Genomic DNA, 13,773 nt, shown 5'->3' with positions numbered 1-13,773 from the left:
TATCTGTGACATTGAACTTGAGCCAAAGCTGATGAGACTGGTCAGCCACTCCAGGAAGCTCCTGATCGAAACCTGCACAACAGCTTCCTTTTCCCTCGGGGGTGGAAAGTGTCCTCTCTGATCCTGTTGCAATTTTATTTAAAGAAATCCGAACACTTAGGGGGAAAAAAATGTAAATTTAACGTAATGAGCTCTATCGTGCTTTCAGCTCACAACTGGCAGCTCACTGAAGCTCAGCAGGTGTGAGCCTGGCCAGTACCTGGATGGGAGACTCCTGGGAAGCTAAGGTTGCTGCTGGAAGAGGTGTTAGTGGGACCACTAGGGGGGCACTCCCCCCGCCGTCTGTGTGGGTCCTAATGCCCCAGCACAGCAATGGGGACATCCTGGTGGTCTAGAGATGGTTACCTATAAAGTGCTTTTGAGTGGAGTGTCCAGAAAAGTGCTAAATAAGTGTAAGGAGTTATTTCCCTAAGCTCTGGAGCCTGTCTGGTGATGTGTACTATTTCAATTAGTGCAGTTCATTGTGTGTGAATGAGTTTTTCAGAGAAATCTTTCTTGAATCTTTCTGCTAAGAAAGCACTACAGCCTGCGGTCTGGTTAAAAAATAACCAGTGCTAGCTTTACAATCTAAACAATAAATTGTTAGCACTGTATACTACAGAAATCCATAGATGTGAGTGGTTGATAAGGTCAGTTTAGGTCACTTGAAATGAAAGACCCAGCAGTGCTGCAGCTCAGTTCCCTGCTCTTTAAGTGACTTGGCTGGTGAAAGGCCCAGTGCCTGGTTCTGCACCCCTGTCGAAGGACCTGGTGTGGTTCTCCTTTGTTCAACCCTCCCCTCCGTGAAAACTGGCGCTCCACATCTTTAAAGCAGCAGCCATGGCGAAAATGCTATTATTTGAGCTGAGAAAAAATAACGGCGACAGGAATGAAAGCTTGAACTCCATTGTCAATTCCCCTTTAATTAAGTGTGCAAAGTAAGTAATGATGAACAGCAGATACAGTCCCAGCTATACAGACACTCGCACACGGAAACAGACTGGAAAGGTCAAGGCTCACACCCGAAATTCAGAACGAGAAGTTACTTCCTCCCGAGGAAGAGGAGGAGCCCCCAGGGAGTCTGGATTTCTCAGCCACCCAAACAAGGCACTTCCTGCCGCTCAGACACACATCGATTAACTGGACATGTTGACTAATTAATATTAATTGACTAATCCATGCTCTTGTGCCATTTCAACCTCTTAAAACTAAGCAGTGCCAAATCTGAAGCTTGAGTGTCTGGACATAAAGAAAATTATGTCCTATGCAGCTCCTTAGTTCAATTAAGTAACTGTGAGCTCCTTTAACAAAAGCTAAGAAGTGTTTGGATCAGGACAAGGCACTGTATTTGTTTCTGCTTTTCATTCCATCTCTGGCCTTAATCACTTAATTGAACTAATTACCTGGGTAATCAATCAGCTGTTTTACAGGTCTTAATCAGGTGCTAATTAAAAGCCGGCTCTATAACCCTCAGCAATCTGGTACTGTAGGACGGGAGCTTTCCACCCTCATTGTAAACGGTATCAATTACAAGGCACCTAACCTAACCTTTACACGGAGAGAAGTGGGTGTCTGCAACATTCTGCCCAGCCATGCTCTCCAAGCGGATGTTCCTCCGAGATTCGAGATGAGCGGCTGTGCAGCAGGAGCAGAGAGATGGGTGTCTGAGCGGACCAGTTCCTGTAAGTGGCCTTTCTGGTGTTCTCAATAACAGACACGAGGGGAAACAAAAGACTGGGGAAATTTACAGCAAAATGCCAACTAGATTGAAAAAGCAATTTATTCCTGCACTAAATCCATGCGGCACAGACTTGAGTCCAGCATGGATTTAACCCAATGACCTGAGCAATTAAAAGCCTGAGAGAAGAAAGTCTTTAGTTTCAGCAACGGCAATCTTTGGCCCCAAACCTCGTCAACAGAGAATTCAGTTTTCACAGGACAGGAAATAATAAATAATAAATTTTTTCAAAACGTTTTCAGCAGTACAGGGCAGTGGTCTTGATATGGTGCTTTCTCATAACTCATAATTCCTCAGCACCTGCAGAGTGGTAGAGTACTGAAAGAGGAACTGCAGCAGAGAAGGAAGGAGGTCCAGGGGATGTATTTTAGTGCTACACAGGAATGGTCTGCACAGTCATCTAACTGTCGGCTTCATCAGCCTGTGCAACACTATTATCCACCCCCACAACCAGCACTGAGAAGTTTCCGTACAAAGTTTTTTTTTTTCTTGGTTTATCATTAGTTTGTATGTCAGGCATTCAGCATGTCGGTGTTTCAATAAGCATGTCCACACTATCATTAGCTACTCTAGTCAGCTAACAGGGACCCTTCAGCAATATTCACAAACAGGGCATGTGAGATCTGGACAAGAGGACCACAGCTCTTAAACCATGACTCAGCGCAAAGGCAGGTTATGGCTTATTTTAAATAAAATTAAAAAATAACTTATATTTACTCTCTAATGCATACGTTTCCACAGATAAGGCACTTGTTTTTTTTAGAACTGCTGTTGCTCCACTCCCCCACAGGTGCATCACAGGTGCCGCAGCCCCGGCTACACAGGCTCGGTGCCAACTGGAGGGCAGGAGTGTCTCTCCCCCCCCCGCAGGACTCGAGCCCCACCGACTGACCCAGTCCTTCCCCTGAACGAGGTGACAAGATCCAGGGCCGAGCCCGCGCCACGCCCGGAGCTCGACCCGTCGCTCGAGAGAGGAACCGCAGACCGGGCCAATCAGCTTCGCCCAGCTGGGTTCCATCAACCATCTGGGAATGCGCTGTACTACTATGGAAGTGCCGTTTAAGCATGAAAAAAATAAACCTTGCAGGGTCAAGTACAGTCTATACGTGCTAAAGTGCTAAAGTCCTTCGTGTGACATCATTGTCCGCCCGGTGGATTGTGCCCGGCGCTGCGCCGGCATCGAGAAACAGAGGTATAGTGCTTCTTCTGGCCACCGTGCGGCAGTTTGGTCAGCACCGGAGCCCCGGATCCTGCAGCGCCCTCCGCAGTCGGAGCATCTGTTGCGGGCTGCGCTGGTGCACCAGCAGCAGGCTTTTGTGCACGCAGGCGTTCTCTCGGTCCTGCTCCCGGATGTCGAAGGTCTGGAAGCCATTGTGGAGAACCGGGGCGACCCCCAGCGCCTGGAAGCACATCCCCGTGTAGACGTCGTCGATGGGGAAGAAGGGGATGTAGAGGGAGAGCCGTAGGAGGGGGCGCACCAGGGAGCCTGAAAACAGGAACCCGCCCCCGCCGGTGTAGGGGGGGTAGGCGCCCTCGTAGAACGTCTCCGGGACGTAATACTTGCTCTTGGCGCTGCGGAAGGGGCTGGCCTGGGTGACCACCTGGCCCACGTACAGCCGGCCGGCCTGGTCGGGCTGCAGCGAGCGGAGGTAGCGGAGCAGCTCCGGGGTGTTGAGGAAGACGTCGTCGTCGCCCTTGAAGATGAAACGGGTGCGGGGGCACCGGCGGTCCACCCAGTGCAGGAACAGGTTGTCCTTCAGCGTCAGGTTGAAGAAGGAGTCTCTGAACCCCCACTGGAGGAGGTCCCCGTGACGCTGGGCCTCGTGGGACACCAGGTGCGTTAAGTCGGGGTCGTCCTCGCCGGAGGTGGTCCCCAGGAGGAAGACGGTCCGCACCTGCAGTCCGTCGTACGCCATCTCCATTCCCCAGCTCTCGCGCACGGCCTGCCGCCGAACAAAATTCTCGGGCATGGACTTGATGGCGAGGAGGAGGAATACCTCTTCTTCCCCTTCCCCCCCGAACCTGGATCGGCACTTCCCAGGCTGCTCCATCAGGAGGGCGTAGTCTCGGCACCCCGCTGCCTGCAGGAAGTCGCGGTACAGGGCTGGGTAGGAGTCAAAATCCTGGATCTGAGCTCGGAGGGCGTCGCTGGTGAGCCGACAGGCGGGCTGGCTCTGGGTGCTGTTATCCAGCTGCTGAGCAGCGAGCAGCTGGAAGCTCTCGTGCTGCTTCCTGTTCCACCAAGCACTGCTTTGCGGGATGGCCTGCCTGAACTGCTCGGAGATGGAGACCTGCTGCACCCGCGGCCTTGCCGTTGATGGGGGGGTCTTGGTTTTGCCATCGGGATCTAGGGGCCCTGGAGAGGGGCTGTTTTTCCAGGCTGCCTTGGTCTCATTCCTTGCTGAGAGCCAGTGGGTAGAATTGGGCGTAGGATTTGGTGATCCTCCCTGACCCCCGCGTCTGACTCTTTCGTTGAGAGTGAGGGTGGAGTAGAAGAGGATGAGGGAGAAGCTGCCGAGGATGATGGCGATGAGGTACCTGTTTCTCCTCATATCTGCTGGAGGCAGGCGCGGGAGGATGAGAGAGGAGAGAGAGGCGGGAGAGAGAGGCGGGAGAGAGAGGACGAGAGAGAGGAGACAAGAGGAATGTGTCAGAGAGAGAAGAGAAGGTGAGTGTTGGAGATTTGATTCTCCTTTTCTTCCTTTAACCCCTCATCAACTCGGAGGCAGCAGACGTCCAGACGTCCAGAGGGCCTCAGGCGGTGTATTTGTGTCCTCCTGTGCAAGGTGCTCGGAAAACGCACAAGCAGCTGGTCAGAGGCAGAGTGTGTCCACCCCAGAAGAACAAGACTACCTCCGCTGATGAAAGCTACGCCTCCCCAGAGTCAGTGCCAGCCGGGGACACGTGCAGGCAGGCGAGAGGCTGCAGGTCCTCGTTCCTTGTCCGTCCCAGAGGCAGCGGAGCCCCACACACCTCGCTCTCCTCTGCCTCCTCCGCGGTTGTACCTGAAAAACACACCGAGACTGCAGCTCAGTGACGCAGCCTGCGGTCATCACCCACAAGATTCAGGGAAGGGTGGGGGGCAAAAGTAGTCAAAAGTTATGCAAACGAGCAAAGGTCACTGAACGCATAATGGCTTATGTAGTTTCTTGGCCCTGACATGTCGCTCTGCTGCCTGTTTGAACTAAAAGGAAGCAAGCAGAATGCTTTCTCCGAAGCTTTGACTGGAAATAATTCCCTTTCCGAGATAAGCTGGCACGGACTTAGGCAGCACTGTAGCCTTGATCTAGAGGAAATGGGCTAGTCTGTTTCCTGTACAGAGGAGGGGGTATAAATACAACTTTTTAGTGCTGTGCTGTATTCAGGGCTGTGAATCTTGTAGACATTAAAGAGTTTCTCTCCCACCACCTCTTTATTTGTATCTCTTGATAATTGTAGCCCTGATCTAGCATGTGCACAGGGTTCTTATCACAATAACTGGATCATAACCTATCATAGTCATGTCCTAGTGCCACAGTGTTATTTTTAGAATATGAAAAGCTGAAGTGATGATGAAAGGTATTGGCTGCACTGCATCAGGAAGCTAATATCCGAAAGAGCAGAAGTAGACAAATGTAACAGACCTAATCTGAGCTTCTGCAGGCCTTCAATCAATTACTATACATACACCTACACCGCTGACACTGATACATAACCACAGTGCTGACACTAACACTACACATTCACACACAGTATGGACACTAGTAAAAGTACACGTAGTGCAGACTCCAAACCCAACATGCAGCAGATCTATGAATACACATACTGTGCAGACGTTGTCAAATATATACACACAGAGCACACTTGTAACATATACAATCCTGACTCTAACAAACACACACGTTAAAGACTAGCACACAGGCAATTGGTGCAGACTCCAGCAAAGTACAGACTCAAGCACACAGACACAGGGTACAGACTAAAGCACACAAACACAAGGTACAGACTCAAGCACAGAAACACACAGTACAGACACAAGGTGCATACTCAAGTACATAACCACAATGTACAGACTCAAGCACACAGACACACACTGCAGACTCAAGCACATGGACACACAGTACATACTCAAACACACAGACACACACTGCAGACTCAAGCACATGGACACACAGTACATACTCAAACACACAGACACACACTGCAGACTCAAGCACAGAAACACAAGGTACAGACTCAAGCACACAGACACACAGTACAGACTCAAGCACAGAAACACGGTACAAACTTGAGTACACAGAGACAGTGCAGACTCTACAATAATGCAGAATGTAGCACATAGGCACATTGTGCAGACTCTAGCAAGCTCACACATTGCAGAATCTAGTACACATGCACACAATTCTGACTCTGGTACACAGAGCAGATCAACACACACACATTGAACACATCTCAAACAGAAGTAGACAACGAAAAGAGTCCTGCCCAGGAAAACAAACTTACTCTGTGCAGTAAATATGGGACAGGAACAATAGCCTGTTCCTATTGTTCCGAGAGCCAAGGAGTGGGAGTGAGGGAGACAGACAATCAAAATGGGCTCAGCACAGAAACACAGTGAGCACAGAGTAAACCACATGCCCAGGCCAGAACAGAAACACTGCACAGCACCATGTAGCTAGCTACACCATAATGAGTTCCGAGCCTTCATTTAAAGTACACTCCGAAATGCACCGCTGTGCACAGACTGTTCCGTTCCAGTCTGTACCACCTGTACAGTAGGTACAAGGTGCAAGGTAGGAAAGTGGGTAAACAGTAATGATAATCCTCCTGCTAACCAAGGCCCACTCACAAACACGACACACCTCAGCAGCGCCGGGCCTCCACACTGACCACAGACACCCAAACGCGCTCTTCCTCAAGAGCTGCTGGAGCGGAACTGCAGAGCTACAGCGGCCACATGAGACGCCTGAAGGCTTTTGTTGCAGTTTTGCTTCTGAGAACTCGAGTGACTCATCCGGGTCTGACGAGCGACACACACACACACACGGCCTCGTCTGCCAGCTGGGCAGGAAGGGAAACTGACTGCCTGTCCCTGATTCTCTTTGCCTACTGCCGTCACCATCACTGTCCTCGCCCCGTGGCACGTTTCAGCAGGTGCAGGCTTTCTTGATTTCGACATCGTGAGTGCCATCTTCACGCTTACATTATCGGCCCTGTGGCCCATAATCCTCTGCATTGGGCGTAAGATAGGCATCACCATTCCTGCCTCAGCACGCCTTCGTTGGCCCAGAAGGAAATAATTAGGGCACAGCGTCTGGGGCTGACGAAAGACAGCAGCAGCCCAATTGGTTCATTTCATTGCTGGTAGCAAACTGATCCTGTGTTCTCACCTGGACGTTGCTTCTTCCAAACCCTCCTACCAAACTCTCGACGTAAAGCACTTCTTCTTTTTTTGTTCTTTTCACTCCTAAATAAACGAGATCGGCATGTCTACGTGTCCCCTGGGTCCTTGTATCGCTAGAGGTCCCGAAGTAATTCTGAGGGTTTTGCTTTTCCAGTAAGCTTTCGGGATCTGGAACACCTGTACATCGGCCTGATACTGTTCTCTGTTGAAGACTCGAGGGGATTGGGTTCCGTTGTCCGTTCGGCTCAGCAAACGTTCCTCTAGGCCACTGGGGGTAGGGAGGACTTAGTCGCAGCCCAGGGGTGTGGTAGGGTGTGCTCTTGTATCCGTGAGCAGTGCGCGCAGATTGCTGTAGTAAAAGCTCTGGCTGTGTAAACGGATACAGAAGTTGCTTTTGATCATCGTGCCAGTCAGGTGGATCGATGGCAACGTTGCAAGGAAGCTCTCTTTTGCACCAGTGACTCCAGTGTTCCAGTGAGTGAGGCTTGCAGAGCCACTTATGGTTTGTTTGCTCAAAAGAAACTTCCTCTCAGCTGGAATCTGACTCCGGGTTCCTCTTTCCCACTCTGAAGACAGGTACTGTAGGTTGTAAAGACACGGGATGCCTTGTTCGATTGCTGATGACTGGTGTTCGCAACGGCTTGAAATAAGAGCCTCCATAGAATGTAGATCTGGCACACTTATAACGAAGAACCTTTCTGTGATTTCTGAAGAATTCGGTTTTGTTTTGTGCGCACAGATTTAACTGTGGAGAACCTATTGTTCCTGCAGTTTAAACAAGCCAGCTCAGCCGGTAAGGAGACAGGTGGAGCCTCATGGGTCACAATTATAGCTGGTCACAAAGATCTCGACAAACCTGTATCAAGTGATTTGAGGGGAATCAAAAAAAGGCAGTCAGATACTGTAGCATCATATTTCCTGCAGAAGTAAGAATAAAGGCTGTTCTGCCTCCGAGTTATTTTAACAAAGCCAAGACCGCAAGTCTCATTCAATGCAGGTTTAGCTCATTCTCTGCAAATGAAAGGCGTTTTTTTCAATTCCGAATTGCTGATCATTCTCCTTTTTTTTGATAGTATATCCACCTAAATTAGAATTCTGATTTCTGTCTTCTGTCCCTAGCTCCCAGCAATGAGCCCTGTGCCACACAGGTACAGGTACAGGTACTCCCCCCCCACCCTACGCACACACAACAAGGCCTTCAACGCCATGCACGCGTGGCACATCCCCGTACGGGCCGGTCAGCTCCTGACATCACTGCCAAGCCCGCCCTGCACGGAGAGAGCCCAGCCCGAGACACACCGGTTCGCCAGCATGCGTGGGCTGCACAGGCTCAGGGAGAGGCTGAGTCCGTGCGGAGGGGAGGAGAGCGCCTCTTTTCTTTTCTTCTCAGCAACCTGTTCTTTCGCCACCTGCTCAGCCCGTTGTGCACTGAGGCCTGGGGTGTCATGGGCCAGCCTGCACTTGCACGCCTGCAGGGCTTTTTCTCCTGTTAACCGTAAGAGAAGAGGAACGGTGTGTCTTTGCCTGAGAGGATGTAAAAAGCGCTGTAGTATGAACTTCGAGCTGAAAGGCAAGAGGCGCCGAGCCCGGGTCCAGCCAGAGGTCCGGCCACAGCCCCCCGAGACCCGCCCCCGCACGGCCGCACCGCGGCTCGGGAATAGGCCCCGACACGGTCGCGCGTGTACCCCTGCGTGCTGGTGAGGGCCTCCCCTTGATCGCTCACCGCGCTGGGCAGCGCCGCAGGGACACACGTCAGTCCTCAACTTCCTCTCAGCTGGTATCTGACTCCGGGTTCCTCTTTCCCACTCTGAAGACAGGTACTGTAGGTTGTAAAGACACGGGATGCCTTGTTCGATTGCTGATGACTGGTGTTCGCAACGGCTTGAAATAAGAGCCTCCATAGAATGTAGATCTGGCACACTTATAACGAAGAAACTTTCTGTGATTTCTGAAGAATTCCGTTTTGTTTTGGAAGGACAAAACAAAACTGGCAAGCATAGCAACTGTTTGTGGGGAGTTCCTGGGGCGGTGATGACACACTCTCCCGCCCAGCGCTCGCCAGTCCGACGCACACGCACGCCACAGAGGTGCTCTTGCTGAGAAACTCTCGCGCTCAGCTGGGCATGGGGACAAACACGTGGCGCCGGAGCACACACTGACGCACTGCTGCAAAGTGCGTGCACAAGACCCCCTCCCCCGACCGCCACAGCAGCGCCCACACACACTGCCCAGCGCTCGTCTCCAGCAAAGCAGGCCTGATCTATACCGAAAGTGCAAGCAAATGGGCACGAGCACAATTCACTACTGCACCGAGACTTTGGAAGCGCACACGTCACTTTATCACCCCTATACAATTTCTTGCATTAGGAATTTGTCTTTTCACAGACCCCATGAGACACACAGACAGGGAGAGAAGCTGGGGGTCAGAGCACAGGGTCAGCCATTGTACAGCACCCCTGGAGCAGCTGGGGTTAAGGGCCTCGCTCAGGGGCCCAACGGAGTAGGATTCCTCTGCCGCCTGCAGGATTTGAACCGGCAACCTTCCAGCCACAGGCGCAGATCCTGAGCCACAGAGCCACCGCTCTGCCCCGAATCCTGTGCAAATCCCGGGGCTGTTTCACAGATCAACAATAGCCACCTGTAAGACTCGAGCCGTGTCTGTGGCTGTTTCCCCTGCTTTTGTGCGAATGCTTTCTGTCCCGTTCCAAACATGCAACATGTTTTGGAAATCTTGGTCTAATGCTGCAGAGGCGGAAGCGGGGCCGTTTCTGTGTGGACCTGGGCTGACCCTGAGTGAGACCCGACTCGGTTACAGCTCAAGCAGCCTCTTCGAGCGCAGGAGACAGCAGACAACAGATCCGGACGGGGACCGTGCCCGTCTGTCGCGCTGCCGGTGAAAGGGAGCCCCCCCCTCCATTCACACGGACATGCGCCTCGATTTGGATCGGTACCAGGGACCAGCACCATCACGAGCCTTTCTCGCTCTGGCAGTGAAAATAAAACCGCGACGTGCGCAGAACTGGCAAGAAATAATGATTTCACTTCCGTGTGCGAATGGACAGCCTGGCACGCGGTGTGCTCGGACATGTCGACCCCTCCCCGTGACCGGACAGCTCCTCCTCACAGCAACGCAGCTGAAATAGATCAGGTTACTCTCGTCAGGCGTGAAGTGTGGCCACTGTGTGATAAACAGTAGTAGAGTTTATCACACCGTCTCTATACAGTATACCGGATCCGTGTCCGTACAATACACCTGCACCGTCTCTTAACAGTTTACAGTCTCATTGTCTGTACAGCTTATCGGCACCGTGTCCGTACGATATACTGGCAGTCTGTCTGTACAGCTCACCCGCTCCGCGTCCGTACAGCACACCGACACCGCGTCCGTATAGATCACCGGCCGTGTGTCCGTACAGCTCACCGGTACCGCGTCCGTAAAGTACACCGGCACCGCGTCCGTATAGATCACCGGCCGTGTGTCCGTACAGCTCACCGGTACCGCGTCCGTATAGATCACCGGCCGTGTGTCCGTACAGCTCATCGGTACCGAGTCCGTAAAGTACACCGGCACCGCGTCCGTATAGATCACCGGCCGTGTGTCCGTACAGCTCACCGGCACCGAGTCCGTAAAGTACACCAGCACCGCGTCCGTATAGATCACCGGCCGTGTGTCCGTACAGCTCACCGGTACCGCGTCCGTAAAGTACACCGGCACCGCGTCCGTATAGATCACCGGCCGTGTGTCCGTACAGCTCACCGGTACCGCGTCCGTATAGATCACCGGCCGTGTGTCCGTACAGCTCATCGGTACCGAGTCCGTAAAGTACACCGGCACCGCGTCCGTATAGATCACCGGCCGTGTGTCCGTACAGCTCACCGGCACCGAGTCCGTAAAGTACACCAGCACCGCGTCCGTATAGATCACCGGCCGTGTGTCCGTACAGCTCACCGGCACTATCCCCAGCCGCAGCCCCGAAAACCTCTGTGTGCTCCGTGGTACAAAAAGACAAACAGAAACACAGCGCTAAACCTGAGGGCAGAAAACAACTACTGTATATATACACACTGTATATACATGGGTCTGGCGCTTCAGCCGGGTTTAGAGCTCCCGAGCGAGCTGAGCCGTTTGCCGCACTGCTCTGTACAGCGGCCCCCGCCCTGTGAAAGGGGCGCAACTCGCACTTCGCGCAGGAGCCCCCGGGAGACTCCCAGAGACCTGTCGGCTTGGCTCAGTTCGCCTTTCTCACGCTTCTCCAGGCGAAATCGAGCGCGTTACTCACAGTGCCGGCGAGGCGCTTGGAGACTCCGGCTCTCCGGGCAGACCCTGTCACGCTCTGTCTCCCTCTCCCTTTCTCTCTGTTTATCGTCTCTCTTCCCCCGTTCTTTCCACCCGCCCCCTTTCTCTCTCTCTCTCTTCTCTCTCTCTCTCTCTCTCTCTCTCTCTCTCTTATTTTGTTTTGTGTTCCGGAAACCAAGTTAAAATAATTTCGTTAAGAATAGCTCGGGGGGAAACGGCGCGTCCTGTCCCGCTCAGCTGTTTTTCCCGAGAGGAAGGGGTTTTCCTCGGTCGCCCACCCTGCGCGCCCGAGGGCGAGGGGGCAGAGCCGGGAGACCGGGCCTCTCCCCGGAGCAAGGCGACACCTGGAGAGCGGGCTTGGGCTCTCCGGGCGTCAGAGGAGAGATGGCGGCGGCACACGAGGCGACAGCACAGACCCGCGCTGCCCCCCCACCCCCGCCCGTGCCGGGCTGTGAACAGAGCCGACAGAGTGTGTGCAGCTGGGAGGAAGCGGAGAAGAGGGCGGCACGCTTCGGATACCGTGCAAATTGTTGGGTCCGAAACCAAATCCCCGGTTGCAGGTCAGGGAAGAGGAGGCGTGCCGAGGGCCGGGACACACCGTGTCCGTGCGGGTCTGGGAGAGCAGGCGCCCCGGCAGACCCGTGGGATCGCCTCCGTGGCCTCGGGGTTCTCCCAAGACCGCGGCTCTCCTTGTACAGGGAGATCCTGAAGCCAAACCGGCAGCAGCAGCAGCAGGTAGCCGGCTTCACCGAGACCAGCGAGCTGCTCTCCTGCGCTCCGGGAGCAGACGGGAGTCCGACATTCCTCCCGCGTCGGAGCCGACCAGCGGCCTACATGGAGCTGGGACTCCAGGAGCTCTGCAGTGCTGCTGCCAGCTCCTCCTCATTCAGCTGTTCCAGTAGCCCCTTCACCCCCCACAAGAGTCTGCAAGTCTGCAGAGCCTCACACCCCGAGCGCTGGGCTGGCAGTGGTACTCCGGCTCCACTGGACCAGCTGGATTTGCCACCTGAGAAGTCTCCACGGCCGAACCGCTGTGTCTTCTTTCTTCTTGTTTTCTGCCTGGAATAAACCTCTGACTTGTTTCCCTTGCAGCCTACGCACGCTGACGCGGGTCCCCACCTGCACTACTTGCTAACCTCTTTATCTCCACCTGCTTTATCCAGTACAGGCTCGCTGGGGAGTCGGGCTCAGTGTAAGGCACGTCCGACCCCAGCATGTGCCACGACAGAAACCATTCCAGCCAGGGCCACACGAAGTACTGTTGTCCCAGCAGGGTGCGGACCGCCTCACTCACCCCGGTACCGTGTCACGAGTCCTGGCTCGACAGGGCAGGCCGACTCCGCCTGGGGGCTCCGCTCAGCCGTGCTGGAAGACAGCTGGCCTGTTCCGCGGATGAATTATTGATGCCGCGTCTGCGCCCGGGAGGAACAGCAGTCTTGCCTTCTGTTGAGGCGCCTCTCCTAGCGACGCCGGCTGCGTTGCTACCCGGCGCCTCCCGGGAGGCGGGGAGCCGGGGGACCCCGAGCCGCGAGATCGTCTTGCAGCCTCTGGTGTCGGCAGAGACACCCGCCTCCTGCCGGGGGGGTGGGCAACCACGGCCCTCGCTTGCGCGCCCCCGGGCATCGCTGATCCCCAGTCCGGGTCGCGCTCTTTGTGAGCCGCCACGTCCCCCCCCCCCTTTCCGTAGGCCGAGGGCTGCTGGGAGTGGGTGGGCTCGTCTCTGGAGGAGTCCTCAGCCTGACGTGCAACAGCCGGGGCTCAGGGAGGGCTGCTCTGCTGCCGCTGTGGGGGGGCTCACGGGGTGAGGAAGGTGTGGGCGTCGCGCACTGGGGGGGCGGGGGCGTACCCCGTGGTCCGCGGTCTCGTGTCTCGTGCTGGCGCGTGGGGGGGAGGGGGGCAGCCACGAGCCGAGCTGACCAAACAACTGGGGGTTCTGTCCTGCTCGAGGGTGGGGGAAAACAAATCCCAGGACACCTCATGATCCTGCGGGAACCAACTGACGCTTCCCGCCGAGCAGACGGGCGAGTCGAACAGCTCAACAAGTTTCAGACTTCCCCTTTGTAACAGACCTCCACATCACGCGGGTCCGCCGGGGAGCTGCGTCAGGGGCAAGTCGAGGTTTATTCCAGGCTGAAAAGAGAAGAACTGGACACTGTGGAGCCGTCTTCATGGAATAAACCCTTGTTCCTCTGGTCTATGTCATGGTGCTACATTATTCCAAACTCAGGAACATTAGCCAGGTTTCCTGCAGCAGCGGCAGTGCTTATCGGAGTTATTACCTGGAACCTTGGACATAGTAGCTGCAAAAACAAAAAA

At 54.2% G+C, this 13,773-nt stretch overlaps 1 protein-coding gene across 6 annotated transcripts; it reads right to left on the bottom strand.

Annotated features, from left to right (window-relative positions):
• Nucleotides 1-946: 946 nt before the first annotated feature.
• On the bottom strand, nt 947-13,081 carry b3gnt2l (UDP-GlcNAc:betaGal beta-1,3-N-acetylglucosaminyltransferase 2, like). 6 transcript variants are annotated; one of them, XM_088911441.1, is made up of 3 exons: nt 11,441-11,569; nt 4,631-4,782; nt 947-4,334 (listed from the first exon to the last, which is right to left on the bottom strand). In XM_088911441.1, the coding sequence occupies exon 3, from the start codon at nt 4,327-4,329 to the stop codon at nt 3,007-3,009; it is 1,323 nt and encodes a 440-aa protein (XP_088767567.1). In that variant the 5' UTR covers nt 4,330-4,334; nt 4,631-4,782; nt 11,441-11,569; the 3' UTR covers nt 947-3,006. The 6 variants fall into 6 exon arrangements, with proteins under 6 accessions (XP_088767567.1, XP_088767566.1, XP_088767563.1 ...); XM_088911440.1 differs by having other exon boundaries at nt 947-4,331; XM_088911437.1 differs by lacking the exon at nt 11,441-11,569 and adding an exon at nt 12,752-13,081 and having other exon boundaries at nt 947-4,782.
• Between the last annotated feature and the right edge of the window lie 692 nt (nt 13,082-13,773).

The sequence above is a fragment of the Atractosteus spatula genome, chromosome 3, assembly GCF_055471065.1.
Source record: "Atractosteus spatula isolate fAtrSpa1 chromosome 3, fAtrSpa1.hap1, whole genome shotgun sequence".
NCBI classification, from domain to species: domain Eukaryota; kingdom Metazoa; phylum Chordata; class Actinopteri; order Semionotiformes; family Lepisosteidae; genus Atractosteus; species Atractosteus spatula.
The sequence above is the reverse complement of the archived record's forward strand: the minus strand, read 5'-3'. Positions and strand labels throughout refer to the sequence as shown.

Excerpts from the sequence above, each read along its gene's own strand:
- b3gnt2l (XM_088911437.1), bottom strand. The coding sequence starts at position 4,329 with ATGAGGAGAAACAGGTACCTCATCGCCATCATCCTCGGCAGCTTCTCC.